At 39.5% G+C, this 24,943-nt stretch overlaps 1 protein-coding gene across 4 annotated transcripts in view; it reads right to left on the bottom strand.

The window, feature by feature from the left end:
- The window catches only part of Ccdc7 (coiled-coil domain containing 7), a 165,081-nt gene that overhangs the window by 100,991 nt on the left and 39,147 nt on the right, over nt 1-24,943 (bottom strand). For 3 of the 4 annotated variants that reach the window (XR_009379398.1, XR_009379399.1, XM_059263777.1), the window contains exons 13-19: nt 22,552-22,582; nt 22,082-22,171; nt 16,933-17,012; nt 15,776-15,818; nt 13,788-13,853; nt 10,042-10,233; nt 6,469-6,491 (exon numbers count right to left, since the gene is read on the bottom strand). Coding sequence is in view for 2 of the 4 variants with exons in the window: in XM_059263777.1 (XP_059119760.1) it covers nt 6,469-6,491; nt 10,042-10,233; nt 13,788-13,853; nt 15,776-15,818; nt 16,933-17,012; nt 22,082-22,171; nt 22,552-22,582 (525 nt within the window). In the remaining 2 variants the exon portion in view is untranslated. Of the gene's footprint in view, nt 1-4,237; nt 4,361-6,468; nt 6,492-10,041; nt 10,234-13,787; nt 13,854-15,775; nt 15,819-16,932; nt 17,013-22,081; nt 22,172-22,551; nt 22,583-24,943 lie in introns of those variants that run through there. The other variant, XM_059263778.1, reaches the window with a different exon arrangement.

Genomic DNA, 24,943 nt, shown 5'->3' with positions numbered 1-24,943 from the left:
AAAAATACTAAATGGATGCAATTGGTGGTAGATTGTGGCTGACATCAGTCCAATCAGTACCTCTGAGATGTGGACACAGCCATGTTTTCAAAGCCTTACTGTGAACCGTGAAGGAGGAGGTGGAGAACGGAGACTGTGGGAAGCAGTGAATACTCATAAAGACAATAATACCAATAATAAAAGGAATGATAAAAGTGATGTGCATTGGCCCTCTTCTCTGGTGTAGTTTGTAAGTCTTTATCAATTTGTGTCATTCACCGCCTACCTCAGATTAAGGCTCTTTATAGCCATCACTGTACTGAAACATGAAACAGAATAGCAGTATCAACTGAGGCACATGCTTTAACAGTGTTCATCCAGCACAGGGACAGCATTCCCTGTGGCTCATATAGTGCTGTAAGGACAAATCACTTTGTGGCTGACACCTGTGTTAATCCCCCATGTTGGGGCATTGTGACATCTTCGCACTGAGTTACCAGATGTACGCTTGTCATCATGGACACACCATGAGCGAAAGCTCCTTCTGCATGAGCCATCCAGGCAAAACAGAAACTTCCCTGCTTTCCTATCCTCAAGATCCTTTCAGGATCACTTTGCTTAGCTCTATTTTCATACTTTCAAGATACACTCCAGCCATAGCCCTCCTCTTTAGGGAAAAAACAAAACTCTAGCAAGTATTACTGTATACACTGAATTTTTAATTGTCAATACAAATATAGATTAGTGAATTTGATATTATCTATTATGATAAAAGATGTGGAATACAATCTTATTTAAGAAAAATATCTAAGCTTCAAAGTGTGTAATAAATTATAACCTAAGATAGTCTAAAAATGAAATTTATAGAAAATTTCAATATTGGAAATATAAAACTCAATAGTTATAAACATTGTGTGTGTTGTGCACATGTATGTGTGCAGGTATATACGTGGGCATGTGCATGGAGGCCAGAGGACAACTATGGTTGACATACTCAGAAATAATTCCTACTTCCGTTGAAACAGGGACTTTGTGGGTCCAGAGCTCACCAGTTAAGCTAGGCTAGCTAGCCAGAGAGATCCAGAGACCAGTTTATTTCGCCTCTCCAGTGCTAAGATTACAAGTGTATGCCACCATGCCTTGCTTCTGTGTATGTGGCTTCTGAGGACTAAATTCAGGTTTTCCCACTTACAAGATAAGCGCCTTACTAACTGAAATATTTCCCTAGTCCCATCACCAATATCTGATAGTTTAAAAAATTACAAATGTCATTGATCAAAATCTTCAGAGTAACATGCTGTAGGCCCTTCAATTAAAGGGGTTTAAAGGTTAAAGGACTACTAAACTCAAAGGTTTAGTAGTCCACACTATTATATGACTGTAAAGCCATAGTTTAAAAATGCTTGGATTAATTCACCTAGAGAAAATATGGATGGTGGTCCACAAAAAACACCTGTGTGTAGTAATTCACACAGAAATAATGCTGACTATGTACCTAACTCCAACATTTTAATTATTGACATCATTAAAAATAGAATTTAAGCTATAAGGAAATTATGTAAGACAAATCCAAACTGTTCTGATAGTAGGAAAATTACTCTTTGGTGGAAATGATGAACAGGATTTCTCTCCAGTGGCCTCTCTTCGACATTTTATAGCTTGGCTAAGACAAGGTCTGTGAATGCCGACAACATTTGACTGTGAGTGCCTTCCACATGTCCCTTTCCCAAAGAGTCTCTGTCTTTCTTATCAGGAACTCTAAGAGTTCTAGAATTACCTATTCTTTTCTATGAACTTGTGAATTACTATGTGGACAGGTTCCTTTCCCTCCAGTACTTCCCATTGTCCATAGATGCCCCTAGTACAAACATACATTGTTCAGATATATGAAAGTCTACTGTACTCCATGTGTTTGGCTACTACTTTGCATAAGGTTTTCCATGAAGGGTGTTATAGGAAGATGTGGTATAGGACTCAGTTGGCTATTATTGTTTTTGAAAATAGAAGGTTTTTGCCACTCTCAAATTGGGAAATGACCCATGTGAAGTTTTACATCAGACGAATCATCACTGAGTCGCTATGGCCTGTATCTCAGTGACTATGTTGTAGATAGTCCCAAAAGTCCCACAAAGGACAAATTACTTGGCCAAAGGGGAAGCAAAAATTATATAGCCACAGAGATATGGGACAGAATAACCTGGGGGCAATAAAATGACCACGGAAGCACAAAGGTTTTTTTGAAAACATAGGAGCAGAATATTTGATGCAAAAGAATATTCTGAAGTTGATTTTGCCAATTCCCAAGTTATAAGCTGCTATATGATGTAATGACCCTTCACTATGGTTGAACTCCGAAGTGACCGGGGTTTGGGCATGTGGGGGAAATCACTTCAATAGGAATAATGAATTTCATTTCTCTTTTCCTCTTGCCCTCAACCATCCTGCAAAGTGAATACAACATATTATCCATTTAAAAGACAGACATCATCCTTGCATCTGTAGGTGGCCATCATGGGAGGCTTTCCTAAATTAATCACTCCAGAAAATGGAGTGTCTGGCTTATCTCTACAGGGCATTAATGGATGTGTGTGTCAGCTGTGCACATGTCTGACTCTGGGGAATGGCTGGAGCATATGTCAAGGGAGACAACAAATATGTTTCTATTCCAGATAGGGAACATCCAAAGCAGCTCTCTGTGGCTAGCCAAGGATATGGGATCTAGTCTACCTAGTTCTCGTGATGCTGGATTTCCACTCTCACCTACCCTATCTGGTGAACCTGCTGATTGATATCTTCTCTTCTATTGGTCAATACTTAGAAACCAGCTTGTTCAAGACTTGACAGCCAGAGGTGATGGAGAGACTTATGGTAATGAGACTCAATGGGAAGATACAGCAGAGGCAGCTCGTCATCTCTCAGTGGCATGGGTGGCTCTCTTACTTCCCCTTTTATGACTGGGAAGAGACGGGTTCCCCAAGAGTGCTCACTGGGGATCATGTTTGGCTGCTCCACCTTGATGTGCATTTTTATAACAAGGCCATTGCCCTGACCAGAAAGTTCTCCTGTGTATGTGGTTAATTAGATATTCCCTATTCTCTTCCAATTCCCCTATCATTTGGTAATGATACGTGAAGAGGGTATGTGAAGAGGGGTCCCTCTCTGAAACACTTTCAGTGATGAATCCAGCTGTGCCCAGTTTACGAGCATTTCTCCATAGAATGGTGTCTTCCTTGAGGATATTTTACCTCTGCTCTTTCTTATATTACTAAGTTTCCTCTAGAAAACCTCTCTTATGTCTAAGTCACTAGTTATAGACCCCTGGTAAGGGCAGTGTAAAGGGCAACAGTTGACTGACTGAATTAGGAAGTCTCGCCTGGAGTTTGTAATGGTAATAATAAGCTTTCATTTGTAGAAGTGTGTCATGATAAAATTGGGAAAAACCTATTTTAGCATCTTATTTCATAATTAGATCTGAGTTATTCTTCCCAGGGACACAGCCTCATAGGTTTGGACAGTTGGTGTCCAGCTGGTGACTGGTTTGGGAGGTTTGTGGAGCCTTTGAGATACGAGGAAGTGGGTCACTGAGGTTGAATTTACAGGCCCAGCCACCATGCCAGTTCCTGCTGTGACACTGGGGGCTCTGGTGGGCTCTTTGTCCCCTGGGCTGCTTCCTGTGTTTGGTCATAGTGATGAGAATGATCCAGACAGGGATTTTTTAAAAATTATTTTCACTGTCTAGTCTGTGCTAGAGTCACGTGTATTTGTCTGTTTTATTTTGTTTTCCAACCCCTCTCCTGTTCAAATGTGGGCATAAGAAAAGGGACCTTATCTGCCTTTGCTTTGCATAAATTTCATAACTAGAAAATGCTTGGCATTTGGAAGTGACAAAAATATGTGCTGAGTGAATGATAAACAAATGCAGTAAACTTTAATTTATGGAAGAAAACCAGCATGGATCAACACTTTTTGTTTTTTGTCATTTTGTGATTTATAATAAGCCTCTGTAATATTTGGGAGCAAGACTTTCCATGAAAATATTCAGAATGATGATGGTTGGCTGTATAACTCTTAAAAAATGAAACACCAAGAAAGAGTTTGTATTTTCATGACTTGAAGGTGTGAGTTCCAATGTGAAACATTTTCTAAAAGCTAACAATGCATATGTGTGAGAAAAAAACTATTAAAATCTGTTGTCTGATGAAATATGGGTCACTAACTCATTCCCTAAGCCAAAATAAACTGCTAATCATGCCAAGTACAGAAGAATGTTCTTTATTGTAAGCAATGCCATATGTCTGCTGAGGTGGGGTCTCCTTTCGCTCCCATCCACTCTCGGAAGGTCGGGGGGGCTTCCAAAGTATTTCACAAATTCTATTTGGATCTAAGGAGTAACCCAAAATGAAGGTTGGTGAATAATACTGTGTGCCATGTGCTTAACAATTTGAATTTTAAACATATATAGCAATACTTAAAATACGGCTGTTAATGGGCAATTCTATAAAGTATACCAAGCAAAAATGTCATATTTCTCAGTATTGCCTTTAGTCTATACTCCAAACAAAACAAATCACTGGGCTTTTCCTTGAGTACCTTATGCAGATTCCGAACAAGCTCATGTATGCCTCAAGAGCTATCCATGAAACATCTATTCCATAAAACATCTTTTATCATATTGCCCTGGAAAGGCCAACCCCATTCCTTCTGAGATTAAACGCCATAGACTTCTCAGTCTAGCTGAACATGCTGCATGCATCCTTTCTGATGTGCCACACCACATTCAGGTTTTTTGTTTTGCATGTATCACATCTCACCTATTTTATTGCTCATGCAGTGAGGGCAAGGGCTATGTATTTGCCATCCTTCTACACCCCTTACACTCCAGCAGAATTTTTGCATGGCAGAGAGGATAAACATAAAGGATAAACTGCATGGAAATGAATTGAAATAATTTTCTGGGAATCATACAATGGACTCTTCCCTGGTAATATGCTCCACATTACCTACCAGCCCCAGTGATCTCTTGTTTCACTCACTAGTCTCCATTATGAGTCTCAAATTTGACTCACTGATAAACCTGAATGGGGTGTAACATGTCCTGAGGGATTGATTATTTAAAGGTGTACAGTAGGTGATTAATATTTGCTTTTAAATTTTTATTTATTTATTTATTTACTTATTTATTTATTTATGTGAGACAGGATCTCACTCTGTAGCCCTGGATAGCTTCTATTGACCAACCTGACCTTGAACTCACAGAGGTCCTCTTGCCTCTCCTTTCTGAGAGCTGGGATTAAAGGCACGCCATTATGTCCAGCCTGAGACTCTTTTCTTAATGCCTTCATTGAGACAGCTATAAAGTATATTTTTAAAGTCCATGTCTTTGTTTTCTGAGATGTGGTTTACAAGGTAGTCTCCTGGGTTCGTTAACAGCAACTCAATGGTCAATATTCAAACAAGTTGAATCAAGACTTATCACCACCTTTTCAGGTGACAGATGCAGACAGTCCAGAATTTCCAAAGCCTACACTCCATCATGTTTCTTTTGAGAAACCACAGAACTGTACCATACTCACCACCATCCCAGCATGAGTATGAGAGCACCCAGCTTTATGTCTCTTTCCACACAGTGGATGGTTAAACTTCCACGGGGAATTTAATTACCAACACTTTTTCTTATGATCTCCCAATATGTATAAATGTAAAGGGACAAATGGGAAGCCCTTCCCATAGGAAGATATCAAGGGTAAATGAAAAGCAATACCTGAAGCAAAAAAAGTACACACTTTAAAGACATTTAAAAAAAAAACCAGCACAAATATTAGAAATGGGGCCCAATCCTTGCTAATTGACCTGGGTCTGTGATCTAGAAAAATCTAAAGATGATAATAGAGCATGGATGCACACACTGCCAGGCGTTTTCTTCTATTTTGGCAAGGAGATCAAAGTAAAAAACTTCGTACACAAGGCTTCGTATAGTTAAGGAATAAATAAATAAATAAACAGTGGCAGTTTATTTTAAATCAGTAAGACCCTAACTCCTCTGACAGAATCTGCTGCCCCGTAAGTACCTTGCCTCAGGAACACCGTCCTCTGACAGAGCACGTCTGGTAAAGATCATGATATGCTAATCAAAGAGGCTCAAGAGGGGAAACTTTTCATTCGGGTGGATCAGGCAACTCAACAGTTTCATGTTCCTGTACAGACCAAAACGTGGATCTGGGACAGCAAGACAGGATGGTATTGAGTTGTTCTAGATGTCGGCCATGTATTTTGATAACTAAATTCAAAGGAAGTCAGTTCATTACTCTAGAAATCTAATCAGGCTTTAAATCTTTTGTATTTTAAGTTAGTTGTCCAAAGTAATAGCACATGAGCAAGTGATGTTCTAAACAAAGACTTGGTTTGCTACCTTTGTACTTACGTACATAAACCGATAACATCATGAAAAGACAGAACAAACAAGAAATGTTTTACCTTTCATCAACTAACCTTTCGCCTTTTTCAGGTGAGATCTGTAATAAATATAAAATTAAATTTATGTATAACAAATACATATAGACAATGTTTACAATGAGTCACTTAGAAAAAATACTCAAAATAACCCCCCCCCCTTTGTTGTTGAGACAGTTTCTCACTCTATAGCTTTGGCTAGCCTGGCTTACTGTGTAAACCAGGCTGGTCTTGAATTCATAGGGATCTGCCTGCCTTGGTCTCCCAAGAGATGAGACTAAAGGCACTCATCACCATGCATCAAAATAATTTTCTTAATATGACAATCATTTAAGACAAATATGTCACAAAGGCTGAGAAATTACAGTTTGGCATCGGAAGACATTATGGAAGAGCCAGCCCTAAAACTATTTCTCAATTAAGAGCCAATAGTGGTTTTTAAATAATAATTTTAGTAGATAAATTATTTTTTTAATCTATTTTAGGTAAAAAAATTATTTTTAATGTATTTATTATCATGTTATTTTAAATAAACATGCTATAGTTTATTATGCTAATGTAGTAACATGATGGTGCTTTTAGAATTTCTGTATTTTAAATGTACATTGAGAATGCCTACTAGAATATTTATTGAGTTATCTGATCAGAGTGTAACCTGTGGCCTAAGAAGTGTGATTTTATTAATAGATGACTTCCTCTGAACTGGTATTTTTCTGTGATAGGATGTTGACACTGGGTTTTATGCCAGGACCAAAGATCACCTAATTTTGCTTCTTTCATATGAACATTCTTTATCCACCTGCAGAAAGACTTCTGGCAGCTCACCAAACTGATTCCCTTTTCTTCTTAGACATTTTGCTAGTCTGCATCTCTGCATTTCCTTCAACTTAAGTGTGGCAGATGGAAAGTTCCTCAGGTCAGCCCTGAGCAGTGAGGCTGAGTGCGGTGCCAGAAGCCACTTGTACAATGGTAAGGATTCTATATGCCAGGACACATGAATGCCAGTAGAGAACTCTCCCACAGATACTGACCCTGGTTGACCCTCAGTGATGAACTGGTATGATAGAGCCATTTCACATTGTGTGTCTGTCACAGAATCAAGCGGCACACTAATATACACAAAGGATTTTCATTATGGCTAAGATAAAAAACACCAGCAAAACCATGCAATAGTGTTATGCAGTGCTCACAAAATACATAAGCAGTTCCTGAACATTATGTCATTTTATACTCATTAACTCTTTAAAGTGTTACCACATCCCATTAATTAAGGATTGACAGATATCTGTGTTCAGTTCCTGACAGAAATAATAGCAATTCTGATCCTTTAACTTAATTTCAGCAATATTGCAAGCCAGCCACTCTTTTGTTCCATTCTACTTCTGAGATCACATGACAGGGATTTTATATAACAGAAGATAGCATTCAGTAGCAGAGATGCAATATCTTTTCTTTATTGCTTTTTGGTTTTATGTTTTTATCTCCTGACATCAATGATAACAACATGAAACATAGATTCAAGAACTAATGTACAGTCTCCCACAGCAGACACAAAACTTAACCTAGACAGTAGCAGTGTCACAGCCAGCCAAGAGTACTGGAATACTGAGAGAGTGACATTAACAGAAGCAGGAGTAAGTTTATTTGCCATATACACAAGGGACTTTTAAACTATGGGCTCAAGAAAGGAGAATAATCCACCTCTCTTAGCAATTCATCATTTGCTTGCTTTAAAAATACAGGTATTTACATGTTACTCCTTTGCCTAAGATCTTTCCATGATTCCTTCTGTTCTGAGTATTGAAAGCCAAACTGCTAAATTTAGTGCACAATCCGGGACTTTAACAATCTCCCTCAATCTACTTTTAGCATGCAACCTCTCACATACTGGCCACATTCTCAGCCTGGTTTCACTGCAGTGATGGAGTCTTCTCATGTATAGTCTTGCCATAACCATCAGTTCATTAGGAAATGGAGGTTTTCTGATGCAGAAGACACAGTCAGATTGAGGACTTGTCATGTGCACGACCAAACACCTGACTTTGCTGCTGTGTTGTTGTCTTTCTAGCTTCAGATTGGGAAGAAAATGGCTTTTTGAGACAGGGTTTCTCTGTGTAGTATTGGTGCCTGTCCTGGATCTCACTCTGTAGACCAGGCTGGCCTCGAACTCACAGAGATCCACCTGGCTCTGCCTCCCGAGTGCTGGGATTAAAGGTGTGCACCACTGCCACCCCACTGGGAAGAACGTGTTTTAAGGATAGCATTCTGTGACATTTTCCTGCACTGTCATAGCTAGAGTGTATACTGATGCATTCTTACCTTTATCTTCCTTAGGCAATGCATTGACTCTTAAGACCACAGCCTATCCAGGACTGAGGTGTTAACAAGTACACCCTATACTATGTGGACCCAAAGACTAGAGCAGTCAAAGCTGATACTGTGACTGTACCCATTTCTAAAGAGACCCAGATCCAATAGGCCCAGCTGGATCCTGGCCCACAAATCTGAGATAATTGTGTGCTGTCTGGGCCATGAAGTCCTGTGGGAATTTATTATGCAGCCGAAGATAACCAACCGGAATGGTACTTTTCACTCTTCACCCCTTTTTATAAACAGAAAATGCTATGAGATAATCCTTCTGTATGCTGTGAGTATGTATTATTCTCATTAGTTAATAATAAGGCTGATTGACCTATAGCAAGGCAGGATAAAGTTAGGTGGGACAATCAAACTGAGGACTCAGATGAAGGAAGGTGGAGTTGGGAGAGATCTGATTGAGGCAACCAAGAAGCAAGATGCCAGAGGACCAGTAAAGCCACAGGCCACCTGGCAATACATAGATTAATAGAAATGGGTTAATTTAAAAGTAAAAGCTAGTTAGTAATAAGTCTGAGCTATTGACTGAGCGTTTTGTAATTAATATAAGCTTTTGTGTGTTTATTTGGGACTGGGAGGTCAGAACAGAAAAACTCCACCTCCGTTTACAAGAAAAATTTTATGAAACAAGAGAGAAACAAGCAGAAGGAGCAAACTGGGAAGAGCCTGAATGTGACATGTGACAGAATGTATAGCATTTTCCATTGACTTAAGACAACATGTGTGTGGATACCGTGGAAGGTACATGTCAGTATGCATACGTGAGCATCGTCACAAGTGAGCATCATCACAAAGACCTGCAGGCTAATCAAAGAAGAGGCTCAGATCCTGGGAAAGAGTCAGGCCCGACAAAGCTGGAACAAAGTTCAAGAAAGCATTTCTGGGTGGGTGGGTGGGTGGCCTTCTGAATCCACAGTGCAACAGAAACAAAATAAAATAGTCTTTAGAATTCCCCTCTGTGATTTTGCATTTATATTGAATCTTCTCCATTTTAAGCAGGATATCTTTAGTCTTTGAAACCCTGTTTCCTTCCTGTTCTCAAATAAATGCTTAAATCATCATCCAAAATTGCCGATTTATAGTTGGTATTTAGGAGGTCAATGAACTCATATATCTAAAGCTCAAAAGTAAAGAATCCAAATAAATGAAAATAATTAATGCCAATACAGTGAGAAATGATATGAAAATGTCTCCTGTAGATGACGTGCTGACTGCTTTGGTCGGTTTCTCCCTCACCTTGCCAGAGTCCTGCTTTTGTTCACTCGGCTGTGCGACCTTCTCCGCTGAATGAGACTGTTTGGAAGTCTCACCCTTGACCTTTGATTTACTGGAAGCCCGTTCCAATTTTGTTTTATTCTTCTCTTCTTTAAACGCCTCCATCTCTTGATGTAGGACGTAGTCGAGTTGAGTCTTGTTTCTTTCAGCTTCCTGTATGTGAGAAAGTAGTTTGTCAAGCTTCAGTCACATCTCCCTGCCAAAGTGCATCTTTTAGGAATCTACACGTAGTGATACCAACGTTTTCTCTAACTGACCCGAGGAAGCTAAGTTAAATGATCTGGTATAAATTAACAGCTTTACAATTCGAATTAATAAATGCTATTGGCAGGCTGGAAAAGAATAATAATAAAAAAGGTCTTCCATTTTTATCTTATTAAAACAAAGCCCAGGCATTTTCCCAAGTTGTGATTTTCAAGGCCATGATCAACAATGGCACCCCATAAAGACATCAAAAAGGGGGTGCTTACAACACCAAGGATCAGAATTTGTTCTACAAAGAAAAAAATGAAAAAGAAAACTCACACCAAAAAAACATTCATCACATAGAAAAATCACTCAACCCTTATATATATATTCTCTGGTATATTTATGGATATGCACACATAATATAGTATTTTCATTAAAAATGTCATATTTTTACAACAAAATATATATTCACAAGAATAGGTAACAGAATATATTTAGTGAAATGATGTTATTTAATTTGCAAATATTTTACCAGTGAGTGTTTTGGTCATTTCAAACCATTTTCTATTGAAATTCATTATACCTTAGCTGAAAGTTTCTGTACATTTTTTTCTTTAGAATAAACTTTTAGAAGTGAACTTACTAAATGAAATGGCTACATTTCCCCAAGACTTTCACTGTGTGTTTTCTTTCAAACAAGTAATTCATGCTGATATAATAGAAATGTGGGAAAGATTTTTTTGTCACGTATCCACAAATATTAGGTATTTCTGTTCCTTAAGTTTTAACAAAATTGTAGGTGAGCAGCACCTCTTTTTAAAGTGAGATTCAATAGTTAACCAGGTTGATACTTATGTTTCTGTGTTTTATTGAGCATGTTTGTTTCTGAATCACAATTTGCCTATTTGTGTTTCTTGGGTATTTCAGGGAAGTTTATGCAATATCTTTAGATAAAATATTTGAGACTATCTATATTGTATATTTACCTTGACAAGATTCCAATTTTCGTGGCTTTCAGTTAGTGAGTATGCCTTTCCTGAGCCACAAAAGCAGCTCACATTCACGCTGGAGAACCTAGGCCTTTATAACTTACAAACCAGAGAACAAGGTGTGGAACAGCTCTAACCATAAGTTACCACTTGAAAGTTACACTTTTAGGGGAGGCTGGAGAGATGGCTAAACGGTTAACAGCACTCGATGCCCTTCCAGAGGCCTCAGGTTCAATGTCCAGCACCCACATGGTGGCTCACAGCTGACTGTGACTCCAGCTCCAGGGGATCTGGTACTCTTTTCAGGCTCCCGCGGGTCTGCATGCACACGCTACAGACATACACATGGACAAAACACCCATACACATAAAGTAAGTAAATAAAATTTAAAAAATTTAGAAGTTGTTACTTTAGTAGACTCAAATTCATAAACATGTTCCTTTTGGGTAATAATGCTTAGAAAGGTTGGCTTTACCAGGGTATCTGACCTTTTGGCAGTATGGTATTTAGTTTTTGTCATTTTGACTCAAACTAGAGTCACCTGGGGAGTGGGAACCTTGGCTGAGGAAATGCCTCCATCAGATTGGCCCGTGGGCATTCTTGTGGGACATTTTCTGGATTAATGATGAATCTAGAAGGGCTCAGCCCACTGTGACTGGGGCTGCCCCTAAGAAGGTGGTCCAAGGAAGCTCGCTGAGCAGAAGCAGCAAGCAAGACAGTAAGCAGCTTCCCTCTGTGGCTCCTGCCTCTGCCTCTTCTCCAGTTCCTGCCCTGATTTCCTTCAGTGACAGGACCTGTAAGCCAAACAAACTTCTCCTTCCCAGGTTGCTTTTGGTCAGTGTTTTATCACAGCAAGAGAGAGCCAGCTGGGACAGACAACGACAGGATGCTGTCATCACTTTCACTGGGATGTGTGCAGCCACACTGGACACTCTGGTGGCTGGCCAGCAACATACTACTCAATTCTCGTTAATGTTCATTTGTAACTCTGGTACTTTCAAACAATCAGGACTGTATTTAGCTTATTTTTCCCTGAGTGTTCACTCTGTGTGACTCTGTGACTATTTTATCCTTCTATAAGAACTTTTAGTACTATGAATTATTAAATATTGTATTAGCATGTTAATTTGAATGTGTTCCTGCTTTACATTCAGCACCAGAAGTGGAAGTGCTTTGGTCACGGAAATCTTACAGTATACACTCATGTTGGATTAGGATCACCTCCTCAACTGTTCTTCTTTTGCGTAACCGATTCTTGTCCTTCACATCTTATAGCAGCTTTGTTATGCTCAACAATAACTGCATTTGTAGGCATGAGCAGATTTCTTTATGCTTATGTATCAATTTGAGAAACACGATACATTGAAATACTGATAAAACTTTCAGATTGGAAAATCTATGTTCCTTTACTCTTCATCTATGACCCTTCATAAAAAACTGTCTGTACTTTTGCTAAATGCTGGTCCTAAATCATTCTAATTTTTTTTGTATTCCACTTTCCAAATGATGTAGTTGAAAAAATATTTTGGATAAAAATCTATTGCTTTCTTATTTATTATTTTATTTTAAAATGCAGTTTCTTTGTCACTAGCTACCCTTTAAAATTATATAATAAAGGAATTTTATATTTTAAGTAAAACGTTATATAGAATATAAGTATTTATACCTTTGTATGTCCATTTATGAATGTTTATATCTCATTTTAATTTTTGTTTGGTTAGAATTTGAGAAAGAGCAGAAAGAGACAATATACTAATCTTATTAACCTTAATTGGAACACCAGGAGTCGGTTCTTCCTTTCTTCCTTCTTTATTCAGTGTATGGGCATCTGAGTGTGGGTATGTGTACATTTGTGAGCAATTTTCTGTGGAGTCCAGTAGAGAATATCAGATTCCCTGGAGGTGTGGTGAGCTATCAGACATAGACTGGGAACCAAGCTCCAGTACTCAGAAAGAGCAGTATGCACTCTTTTTTTTTTAAGGTTTATTATTATTTTTGTTTTTATGTGTATGTGTGTTTTACCTTAGTGTATATGTCTATGCATCATGTGTGTGCAATGCCAGCAGAGGCCAGAAGAGGCCAGTGGATCCCCTGAAATTATAATTACAGAAGATTGGGAGCTGCCATGTGGGTGCTGAGAATTGAACCCAGGTCCTCTGTAAGAGCATCCAGTGCTCTTAACCTTTGAGCCGTCTCTCCAGTCCCAAGCAGTATGCACTCTTAATTGATGAGCCATCTCTCCTCTGAGTAGTTAGTATTTTACGTTCAAGCAAATTGTGTATCGGCAGTTTTCTTCAGAGACTGTTTTCTTCATGAAGAAAGATTTATTTTCTTTCTGGATTGTTGTTTTAGACAGGAATGAACACTATGTCCTATTAATATATTTGTATGTGTGTATATATACATGCCATGAGTATGTACGTACATATATGTGTATACAGACACACACTCAGTTTATAAGATCAAAGTTTAGAAATTCCCTGCTAGCCATTTCCTTTGCTCGCTGTCGTTTAGAGGGACCCCCCTCACCTGCAAAGCCCACTTCAGTTGTTCTTGGAGGGCTTTCTTCTCCATCTTCAGCGCTTCTGCTTCTTTCTAGGGAGTCAAAAGAGAGAGCAACATTCACTCTGGTACTTTTCAGATTTACCTTTTGTGGTTACCACATGTCTCGAACCCACAGATTGCCAGTATGACGATCTGAACTAGCAAGTTCTCCTATGCGGTGGTGGATTCCACCTGACACTATAGTTCCCTATTGATTCCCCACATGCGTGATTACGATGACTCTTGTAAACTACAACTACTGTAATTCTCTTCACGTCTGAAATACTTAAATGGAAATACTTGAAATGTTGCTAGATGAAGGATCCCCAATTTTAACATATAGTCCAGGCTTGGCCAAAATTAATAAGTTACACATCAGAAAACCTGCAGTGGATGATGGTTTGAGATGCAGGTCTGAAGCCCTGTGCATGCCTTTTGTGTGTCACATCAGGCTCCTCAAGGACAATCGAGGCGGTATCTAACCACTGTACCCTCTGCACAGAAGGGAAGCAGCAACACTGATGTGCAAACGAGGGTAAGTGGTCCACGGAGGAGAGGGAGGCCTGGGTAGGAGTCCTGCTTTCAGGGCCTTCTGTTTGGGAGTCAGGCCTACTTGAGCCGTATGGGGTACTCCAGAGCTTACAGGGAGCCTCTGTAAGTTTGGGACAATTCCAACCATCAAAGACTCAATGGAAGTCACAGGAAGGAGAAAACTGAAGACAAGGGCCCAAAAATTTTGTATAAAATCTGTCTAAGCCTTCTCGGACCTCTGAACCACACGCACAAAGGAAAGACTCAAAACAACCTGGATAAAATTAAAACAAGTGGCTGGCTAGGTGTATAATTTTCATTCACACCCAATCATGTTCACTATATAATAGAGAGGAAAAATACTAGTCATCAAAAGGACATAGCAGGTCGTGGAGTTTTAACACCACATTACTCACAACACCCACAAAACAATTTGAATAAACTGGAAAAATGGACTTACTATTAAGGCAAAAGAAACCAAGAAAGAGACCCCAAGACAATCCCTACTTCAGTGTTACCATGAAACCCCTTTAAAGCAGCTGTCACGACAGTGCCCAACACGTCTATGAATGAATTGGCAGAGATCTCATCAAACACAAACGAACTATAATAAACGGGCAAATGGTAACAACTGTATGATCAACAATTAGTCAGGGTTTAAAAACTGAATGTACGGACAGAATCAGAAGTCCGATAGGACAAGGAAAAGGTGACACTACTTAGACATATCAATGTAAAATACGTAAATACAGAGACAAACCTTTTACAACCACACGAGGAGCACATAGAGTGACGTCCGATTTCTACCGTCCAACTGTATTTTTGTACAGGGGCAGAAAGAGGTAGAAACATGTTTGACACCTTGGCAAAAGTTACATACTCAAGACGCTGAGCTCACTCCAATTTAGTGTGTTAAGAGCTGTCATGCGCCCATGCAACAAAACCAAACTGTTGAAAACAATGGAAAAGTGAGAATAAGAAAGAAAAAACCCAAACATCACACAGGAAATAGACAATGTGAAGGCTGTATCTTGCCAGAAACACTAAAGTCAAGTAAAAATTTAAAAAAAAAAAATCTTTAAATCTCCTTAAATAAAGCAATTATTTTAAGAAAAAAATGGAAATCTATATGATTCTTCTTATTGAAATCTGAAAGGAAACAAAAACAAAACCAAGTAACAATGGAGACAAAGAGCAAACAAACCTCTAACCACCAATCAGGGATCTCAGGGACCTGGAAACAAGAGAAACGCATGGCAAAGAGGCCAGAAATCTAGTCAGGCTTTTGATGTGACTCAGCCACCTCAGAGGAGATTGGGCTCCCAAGGGCAAGCGAGCCATCAAAATGGAGCTCTTAAGAGGCAAATCAGAAGTAACAGGCAGAAGATAATTTTGTATGAATTATTACATAAATGTATAGGCTCAGAGAGACTGTATCTTACTTGGATTTGAAGCAGTTCAACTTCTCTGCTTGGAGATGTCTTCCTGTAATTAAAAATGTTTAAAAAAAAATACATCATGACATTTGAAAACACATTGCTGCTTTGCTTTCCCTAGGACCATTTAAAGTCTTACAAGAAATACATGCCTTTAACATACATAAACGCGCGCGCGCGCACACACACACACACAGAGCGCATGCTCATGTCATGTCATAGTGTATGCTTGGAGGTTAAGAAAGCAAGAGCATTTTTTATTTCTAAAGAGTCCGTTCTTTGTTTTCACCGTGAGGCAGGGTCTCTTGTTTCTTCCACTGCACTGCACACATGACTGTTCGTGTCTGCCATCTCCCTAGGAGAGTTATGTGGGATCCAGGAATCAAACTCAGGTCGCCAGGCTTATGCAGCAAATGCTTTTACCTGCTGAGCCACCTCCTCGGCCCCTCATACGTTAAAACAGTCATTAAATCCGCATGGCTTAGGTGGTAAACAAACCAGTAAGTTTTCTTGAGCCAACTTTTCAATGGTATGATTAAAATGTGAAGTAGTTGAGATTTTGAAAATGCACTAAGCATTTTTTCTTCCCTGATCACCATTCTTCTTCGAAGGACATATTTTTTTTTTTGTCTAATAAATTTCTTTCCAGGAACTAAAGCTCTCTACAAACATTGAATTCATAGGCTCATTCAAAAACTTTATTTTAAGTAAAACATACTGAGCAAATTTGAATTACAATCCTCAGTTTATGATATTTATATTCAATTACTAGAGCCACTTTACAATAATCCATTCATAAAAATAGGTAATTGTTTTTTTTAAATAAAACTGAGCATAATTAAAACCTGCAGTGGAAGAGAACAAAGTCTAGAGAATTTATAGCCTTAGCTGGCCATGAGGATCCGACCCAAAGCCCTTCGTTCCCTGTGCCATTCATTCCCCGCCCTTAACTCTTCTTCGGCTTCACGTGCTACCTCTAATCCCGTCACAGAGTCTTGTTCTGTCCTTTTTGGCTTTTCCCAGCCAAATCTTAGCCTGATTACAGCACTTGTTAATTTTATTTTAAAAAACTGTGAATGAGGCACATTTTTTCAATCTTAAATTCTAAAAATTAAAGTATGAGTTACCGAGGAAGGAAAAGATCACGTATCTTCACGCCTTACCTTTCTGAATCTTTATCTTTTTTCTTCTCTGGTTTTGCAGGTTTCTTGCTTCGATCTTCTTTGCTCGCAGGCTTTGCTTTCTGTACAGTTTTGAACAAATCAAAATAAGAGTAGCATGAGTTACAGGAGGTGCATAGTCGTATATGCTGCTGAGATTTTCCTTTCACCCCGCGAGTCACTCTACTGTTTCAGGGAAAAGTATCCAAACAGAAACAAAGCAAAATTAATGACATACCTGGGCTGTTTGTGTTTGGACTTCAATAAAGGGAGAGAATGGGGGTACACACGATGTGTAGAGGTCAGGGCTCTTCCTCTATTGCTCTCTATTGGAGTTTTTGAGACACAGTCTCTCATTGAACACCAAGCTCACCATTTCAGCTAGACTGGCTGGCCAGCAGGCTCCTGGAACCTGGCCATCTCCATGCCGCAGCGCTGGGGTTACAGGTGCACCACTGCACCCAGTTTTTTACATGGGTGCTGGGGAATCCACGTTCCGCTCCTCACGTTTGCGTGGTAATCATTTTACTCACTACTGATCTCGCTTCCCTCTGTAGCCATACACTTGAGCAATTTCATCTGCTGAAGTCATTAACTCCCTCTGACAGTTTTCCAGCTCTGCTACGGTGTGCCCTATGGCTCCTAAAAGTCACCTCACTGTGCTGTACTTCGAGTAGAGCAAGAGGGACGTGGAGAACGTGTTAGGATGGCATCATGCAAAAATACCATCAGTGATACACTGAAAAAACTAAGGCGAATGACTCAGAACACACAAGTTTTTGGAAAAGACGCAGCCCCTTGTCCTGAAAGAGACCTGAAAACTCATGTGTAGAGGTTGAACCTGAAGTGAAACGGGTTTATCTGTAACTGCAAAGAAAACTGAAACACCAGATGTGACTTATGTGAGACTGGGTTGAGAATCATTGAGCTGGCAGAGCTGTCTTCAACTGGCGTTTATTCCAACAGAGTGGCACACACACTGAAATTGACATTATACTAAATTGTACAGCATACTTGGTACAAATTTGTGTCTTAACGCCATCATCACATCATAGCTGAACACATGTGCTAAAGCATTTCTGAGACAGGGTCTAAGTGGTCTAGACTGGACATGGGGCCGTGGTCCTCCTGCTTCAGCTATTCAAATGGTACAATTGCAGGTATATATCAGCATACCTGGGCAAAATATTCTTGAACCACTCTGAAGGACCAGATTATTTTATATAGGAATGTAGAGAAAGAATGCTTTCAATTATTAAAAATTACAGATTATAATAAAGACAAGTGAAGGCAGCATATGGTTATTTTATATTAAAAATTCCAATGTACACAAATGTGCTATCTTGGTAAACTTATCATAAGATAAACATGGGTGAAATAATTCCTCTGAAATAAAACACTACAGCCAGGCAGTGGTAGTGCATACCTTTAATCCCAGCACTTAGGGGTCAGAGGCAGGCAGATCTCTACGAGTTCAAGGCCAGTCAGGGTTACACAGAGAAACTTTGTCTCAAAAAAAGGAGGGGCGGGGGCTAGACACAGTGGTGCAGATCTGTAAACCCAACACTTGGGAGGTGAAGCAGGAGGATCAGGGACTTAAGGTATTATCTCAACAACCAGAACATCAAACAAAAAACACAGAAATATGGAACTTAGTAATGTATTTTAATGAGAACTATTATATCCCTAAATAACCTAGTGTGCTTTTAAAGATGATTCCTATAAAAACTCACACACATTGTAGACCAGTAAATACTAAATAATGAGAGGGAATTGATGGAAAATAATATCTACTTTCTCCTCCAGTATCAAAGAAATATCAAGTAACCAACAAAAGTGGGTTCCAGATTAGTCCATGGGCACAATGGTCCATGTCTGGTTTCCCAGCACTTGAGAGATTAAGGCAGGTGGATTGATGTGAGGTCTTGGCTAGCCTGCTGTACAGGGTAAGAAAAACATCTCCAAAAATCCAAAAGGAGAGTGTTTTCTTTCAGCTATGCATACAGTGACTTAACTGGTTTAAAAAATTTGACTTTTATTTGACTCTTGCCTGTGGTTTGAATTTATAACATGAATAAAAATAGCAAAAAGAGAAAATATAAAGGAAGCAAATTTTCTTGTATCATTGGCATTGCACTTATTTCTACTTATACTAGTTGGTATAATTAACTAATCACAGAGAACATAAGATTTATTGAAAAGACTTTGGGGCTGGGGATTTAGTGCAGGGGTAGGTTTTGCCTAACAATCACAAGGTCTGGGATTCAGTCTTTAGCTCCGAGAGGGTGGGGGTGGGGACAAAATTCTGACTCTCATTCACTAACAAATTTATGAAGTCAAATATTTGCCATATAAATGTCTTTCAGGAAACTGAAGAAGATATGAGAAAATGGAAAGTTCTCCAATGTTCATGGATTGGTAGAATTAACATAGTAAAAGTGGTCATCCTACCAAAAGCAATCTCCAGGTTCAGCACAATCTACATCAAAATTCCAACACCATCCCTCATTGAAAGTTGTACTACAGAGCTAGAGCAATAAAAACCACATGATATTGGCATAAAGATAGACATGTTGATCAATAGAATTGAATTGAAGACCCAAACATAAATCTACACATCTGTGGACACCTGATTTTTGATAAAGAAGCCAGAAATACACAATAGAAAAAAGCAAGAATCTTCAACAAATGGTGCTGGTATAACTGGATGCTTTTGTGTAGAAGAATGCAGACAGATCCATATTTATCATGCTGCACAACACCCAAGTTCAAGTAGATCAAAGACCTCAACATAAAACCAGACACACTGAACATGATAGAAGAGAAAGTAGGAAATATCCTTGAATAAATTGGCACAGGAGACAACTTCCTAAACAGAACACTAATAGTGAAGGCACTAAGATCAGTAATTAATGAAACTCATGAAACTGGAAAGCTTTTGGAAGGCAAAGGACACTGTCAATAGGACAAAATGGTAGCCCACAGAATGGGAAAGATTTCACCAACTCCATATCTGAAGGAGGGTTAATATCCAGACTATATAAAGAACTCAAGAAACTAGACATCAACAAACCAAATAACCCAATTAAAAATGGGTTACAGATCTAAACAGAGATTTCTCAACAGAAGAATCTCAAATGGCTGAGAACCACTTAAAGAGATGTTCAACATTCTTAGTCGGCAGAGAAATGCAAATCAAAACTACTTTGAGATTCCATCTTATACCTGTCAGAAATCCCAAGATCAATAACACAAGTGAGAGCTCATCCTGGTGAGGATATGGAGCAAGGGGGAACATTCCTCCACTGCTGGTGGGAGTGCAAACTCGTACAGCTACTATGGAAATCAATATGGTGGTTCCTCAGAAAATTGGGAATCAATCTACCTCAAGACCCAGCTATTCCACTCTTGGACAAATACCCAAAAGATGTCCATCCTACCACAAGGACACTTGTTCAGTTATGCTCATAATAGCTTTATTCATAATAGCCAGAATCTGGAAACAATCTAGATGTCCTTCAACCAAAGAATGGGTAAAGAAAATGTGGTACAGTTACACAACAGAGTATTACTCAGCAGTTCAATAAAATAATATCATGAAATTTGCAGGCAAATGGATACAACTAGAAAAAAATCATCTTGAACAAGGCAATCCAAACCCAGAAAGACAAACATGATATATACTCACTCATAAGTGGGTATTAGCTGTTAAGTAAAAGATAATCATGTGACAATCCACAGACCTGGAGAGGCTAAGTATCAAGGAAGGATCTATGGGAACACATGCATCTCCTCTGGAAGTGAAATAGAATAGATTTTGTGGGTAGACTAGGGGTAAGTGGGAATTGGAACTGGAGGAATCAGGTGTAGAAGGGGGGGACTGAATGAGAGAGTACAGGGAGAGACAGCTGGAAATAGGGGGACATCTAGGGGGCAATGTGGAAACCTAGTGCAGTGGAAATTTCTTGGAACCCCTGAGGGTGACCCTAGCAAGGACTCCTAGTAATGGAGGATATAAAGCCCGAACCAGTCATCTTCTATAACCAGGCAAGGCTTCCAGTGGTGGGACTGGGACACCAACACTGCCACAAAACCTTGGACCCAAACCCTATCCTGCCTGCATGATGTGCTGGGGCAATGGTGGCTCAGAGCTTGTGGAGTGGCCAACCAGTGACTGGTCTCATTTGGGAGCCCATGCCAGACACTGCCTGGATGGCCAGGAACCAGAAGCAGGGTGGCCCAGATTCCTAGGATAGAACCAAAAACAACAACAACAAAAAAAGTCAATGAAATGATTCTAATGATATTCTGCTATACTCATGGATAGGCACCTAGCCCAATTGTCATCAGAGTGGCTTCTTCTGGCAGCTGATGGGAGCAGATGCAGAGACCCACAGCCAAACATTAGGCAGAACTCTGGGAAACCCATAGAAGAGGGGAAGGAGGAGGAAGGATTGTGGGAGCCAGAGGGGTCAAGGATACCATGAGAAAACAGCCGACGGAATCAACTAACCATGGCTCATAGGGGATCACAGAGACTGAAGTGGCAACCTTGGAGCCTGCATGAGTCTGTGCTAGGTCCTCTGCATATATATTGTGGTTATTTAGCTTGATGTTTTTGTGGGACTCCTTAACAGTGGGATTGGGTTGTGTCTCTGACTCTTTCTGCCTGCTCTTGGGACCCTTTTCCTCCTACGGGGTTGCCTCACCCAGCCTTGAGATGAGGGTTTGTGCCTAGTCTTATTGCATCTTGTTATCCATGTTTGGTTGATATCCCTGGGAGGCCTGCTCTTTTCTAAAGGGAAACAGAGGAGCAGTGGATCTTGGGGAAAAGGGATTCGGTGGTGGGAACTGAGAGGAGTGGAGGGAAAGGAGATGGAGATGGGGATATTGTATGAGAGAAGAATAAATAAAAAGAAAAAAGGTTAAAATGAAAAAATGCCTTTCATAATAACTGAACTGTTTCTGTTTTTATAGCATCCTCATGGATTTGATAGTTAATACAGAATTTTAGAACATTAATTTGAGTTTTTAAGTCAGAGCTTCTACAAATTACGACTATTAGAAATGTGTCATAAGACAACTAATTGTTACTCTGATTCCCATCTCTATGATATTAGACCTTATTGGGTACTGTATGGCATATACCAACCTCTGACTCCCTCAACTTCCGTATTTCACCTTCTAGTAGGGTTTTCTCCAATAATAATATTTGAAAATCAGCTTCCATCTGTTTATATTTCTAAAGACAAATGAAATAATTCCAATTAAAGTCAAGCATCTCAGTAAGATTTATTTCAATACTTTGTTATTAATGTAAGACTAACTTCACTAAAGCATGAAAAGAATGAGCACTAGCATTAATTTCTATTCTGCTATTGGGAATGACATGCCTAGATGAGCAGGAGATTCCAGCTTAGTACTTCAGAAGTGTTTCTGAGTGATCATGATGTCTAGAAAGTGAAAAGAACATGCAGTGCCTTCTAGTTCACGAGCTCAGAGAAGCTGGGCGAAATGAGTGAGTGCTACTCTCTAATTACAACAATAGAAAATGGCCATTTGTGGAGTCTCTCCAAAAATCAAGGGCAAAGTTCAATATCAAATTAGGAACATTATACTTACAGTCTCAATTATACTCTGATCATTTAAAGCTCTGAAAAACAGACCAAAAGTAACTATACTATAATATATATGTACATATTTTTAGTTATGGAGCACATTTACATTTTCTTTTTAAAGATTTTTAACAGGCTCTCCTGTCTAATCTCACAACTTTCTCTTGTTCTGTGGCCAACATCTAGACTCCTGCCAGGATCCTCTCTACAGGCATCTGCCCACAGGACCCTTTGGGCGGCCTTTACCACACCATACCATACCCAGACTTCCCACATCCTCTTCCAGAGTTTAGCCTAATGAGTACCTTCCCCACCCAATACTTGTTTTTCCATATCACATTGGATCTAGCCTGGATCCCAGCATGCTGGACTAGTCTGGCCAGCCCTGCCTTGCAGAAGTGACCCCCCAGGCTTCCACAGGGTCCCAAATCCCACATCCCAGCCCCATCTGACCATCACTGTAGATGTCTGCCAGGACGTACCCTAACTTCCCACATCCTCCTCCACAGTCTAGCCTGGTGAACACCCTTGACCTCTTCATCCACATCTTTCCCATAACCTACCAGATTTCGCCTGGGTTCCATAATCACCACACCAGCCTAGGCCTGTCTTCCCTGCCTCCACTGCAGAGGAGCTCTTGGGTTAAGCCAGTATCCTCCCTACCTATTTGCCATACCACAGGAGACTCCCATATCATATCTAAGCATTCCACTCAGACCTATCTATCCCCATACTTCCAACTTGGAACAGGAAGAACATACTCTATACCAGTCCAAGTCCCTTCTGCCCACCAGACTTCATTCCATCCAAGCCATTTCCAACCTCTAGACCCCACCCACTCTCACATCCTCTCTGATTGCTCACCCTGCTAAACCTCTAACAAAACTAACAAAGGAGTTCACATGCCTAGATCTCACCACAGGAATATCCCAATATGAAAGATCAAATCCGTATCTTCCTTTAAAAGCCTACCAGTCCTGAGAAAATGCTTGCCAAATGAGAATACCCTAGATCAGTGATTCTCAATCTGTGGGTCACAACCTGTTTGAGGGTCAAATGACCCTTTCACAGGGGTTGCCTGAGACCATGGGAAAACACAGATATTTACATTATGATTCATAACAGTAGCAAAATTACAGTTATGAAATAGCAACAAAATAATTTTATGGTTGGGGGTCACCACAACACAAAGAGCTGTATTAGAGTCACAGCATTGGGAAGGTTGAAAACCACTGCCCTAGATGAATCTCAGGACACAGAAATTAAAAGGATAATAATAAACCTCCTCAAAGAACTAACGATGTTTAAAGAAGACACAAAGAAACAGTTCAGTGATAGCAAAGAGAAACATGTTAAGGAGAATAAATGCCTGAGTGAGGCCGAGAAAACACAGACATTATGCTGAGGGGACTGATGGAAACAATCCAAGACTTGAGAACAGAATTTCATCAGTACAGAGAAGCGCTTAGGAGAACCAGAAAGAAACCAGCTGAAATGAAGACGGGACTGAAAAACCCAGTAGCCCAAACTCGAACCCTCAAAGGAAAGCTGGACAAGTCGAATGGATCAAATAGGAAACAGAATATCAGGTCCCAAAAATGAAACGGAGGATCTGGACCAAATAGAAGAGGAACATTAATTAAATTAAACAAAATATAGGAAACCAACATGCAGTAAATGTTGGACACTATGAAAAAAAGAAACCTACCTTCAAAATATAGTCATAGATGAGAGAAAGGAGTCCGAAATCAATGACATAGAAAACGAAATCATAAAAAACTCCCCTCAGCTCAAGAAAGTCTCCCTCATACAAATATAAGAAGCATATAGAAAACCAAATAGACAAGGCCAGAAAATAAAATTCCCATGGCATGTCATAGTTAAAACACTAATTTTATTCTGAAATACTTACTGTGGTGTGTTATATAATCCATAGAAATTGTTTAGAAAAACATATTACATAATGTCAAACTAATCAGTGTTGAGAATTGGTGATTGTACTTTCCCTTGGAAACTAAGATGATAAGCTCACAGCCAGTACATTTCTGTAGCCTGACCTCAGGAGTGTGACTTCCTTAGCAAAAGCCCCCTTACATCATACAAAGCAAAACAGTTTATTTACACACACACACACACACACACACACACACACACACACACACACACAATCGTGGGTAGTGATTTTCCTTCAAAAATATTTTTTATATACTTCATCCCATTGTTTTTACCTTTTCCTAGTTTGGAAATATATACTAAGAACAAAAAAAAAAATGTGTGGACTATATAATAATTCCTAGAAAGGAAAATCCAACATTCATACTCAAGTAGAGATATCTGCTGTATCAGAAGCTCCTGTGAGGTTCTCCCTCATGAGCTAATCCTTCCCAGAATTCCACTGT

This window comes from Peromyscus eremicus, chromosome 5 (assembly GCF_949786415.1).
Source record: "Peromyscus eremicus chromosome 5, PerEre_H2_v1, whole genome shotgun sequence".
Taxonomy (NCBI): domain Eukaryota; kingdom Metazoa; phylum Chordata; class Mammalia; order Rodentia; family Cricetidae; genus Peromyscus; species Peromyscus eremicus.
This window is presented reverse-complemented; position numbering and strand designations above follow the sequence as displayed.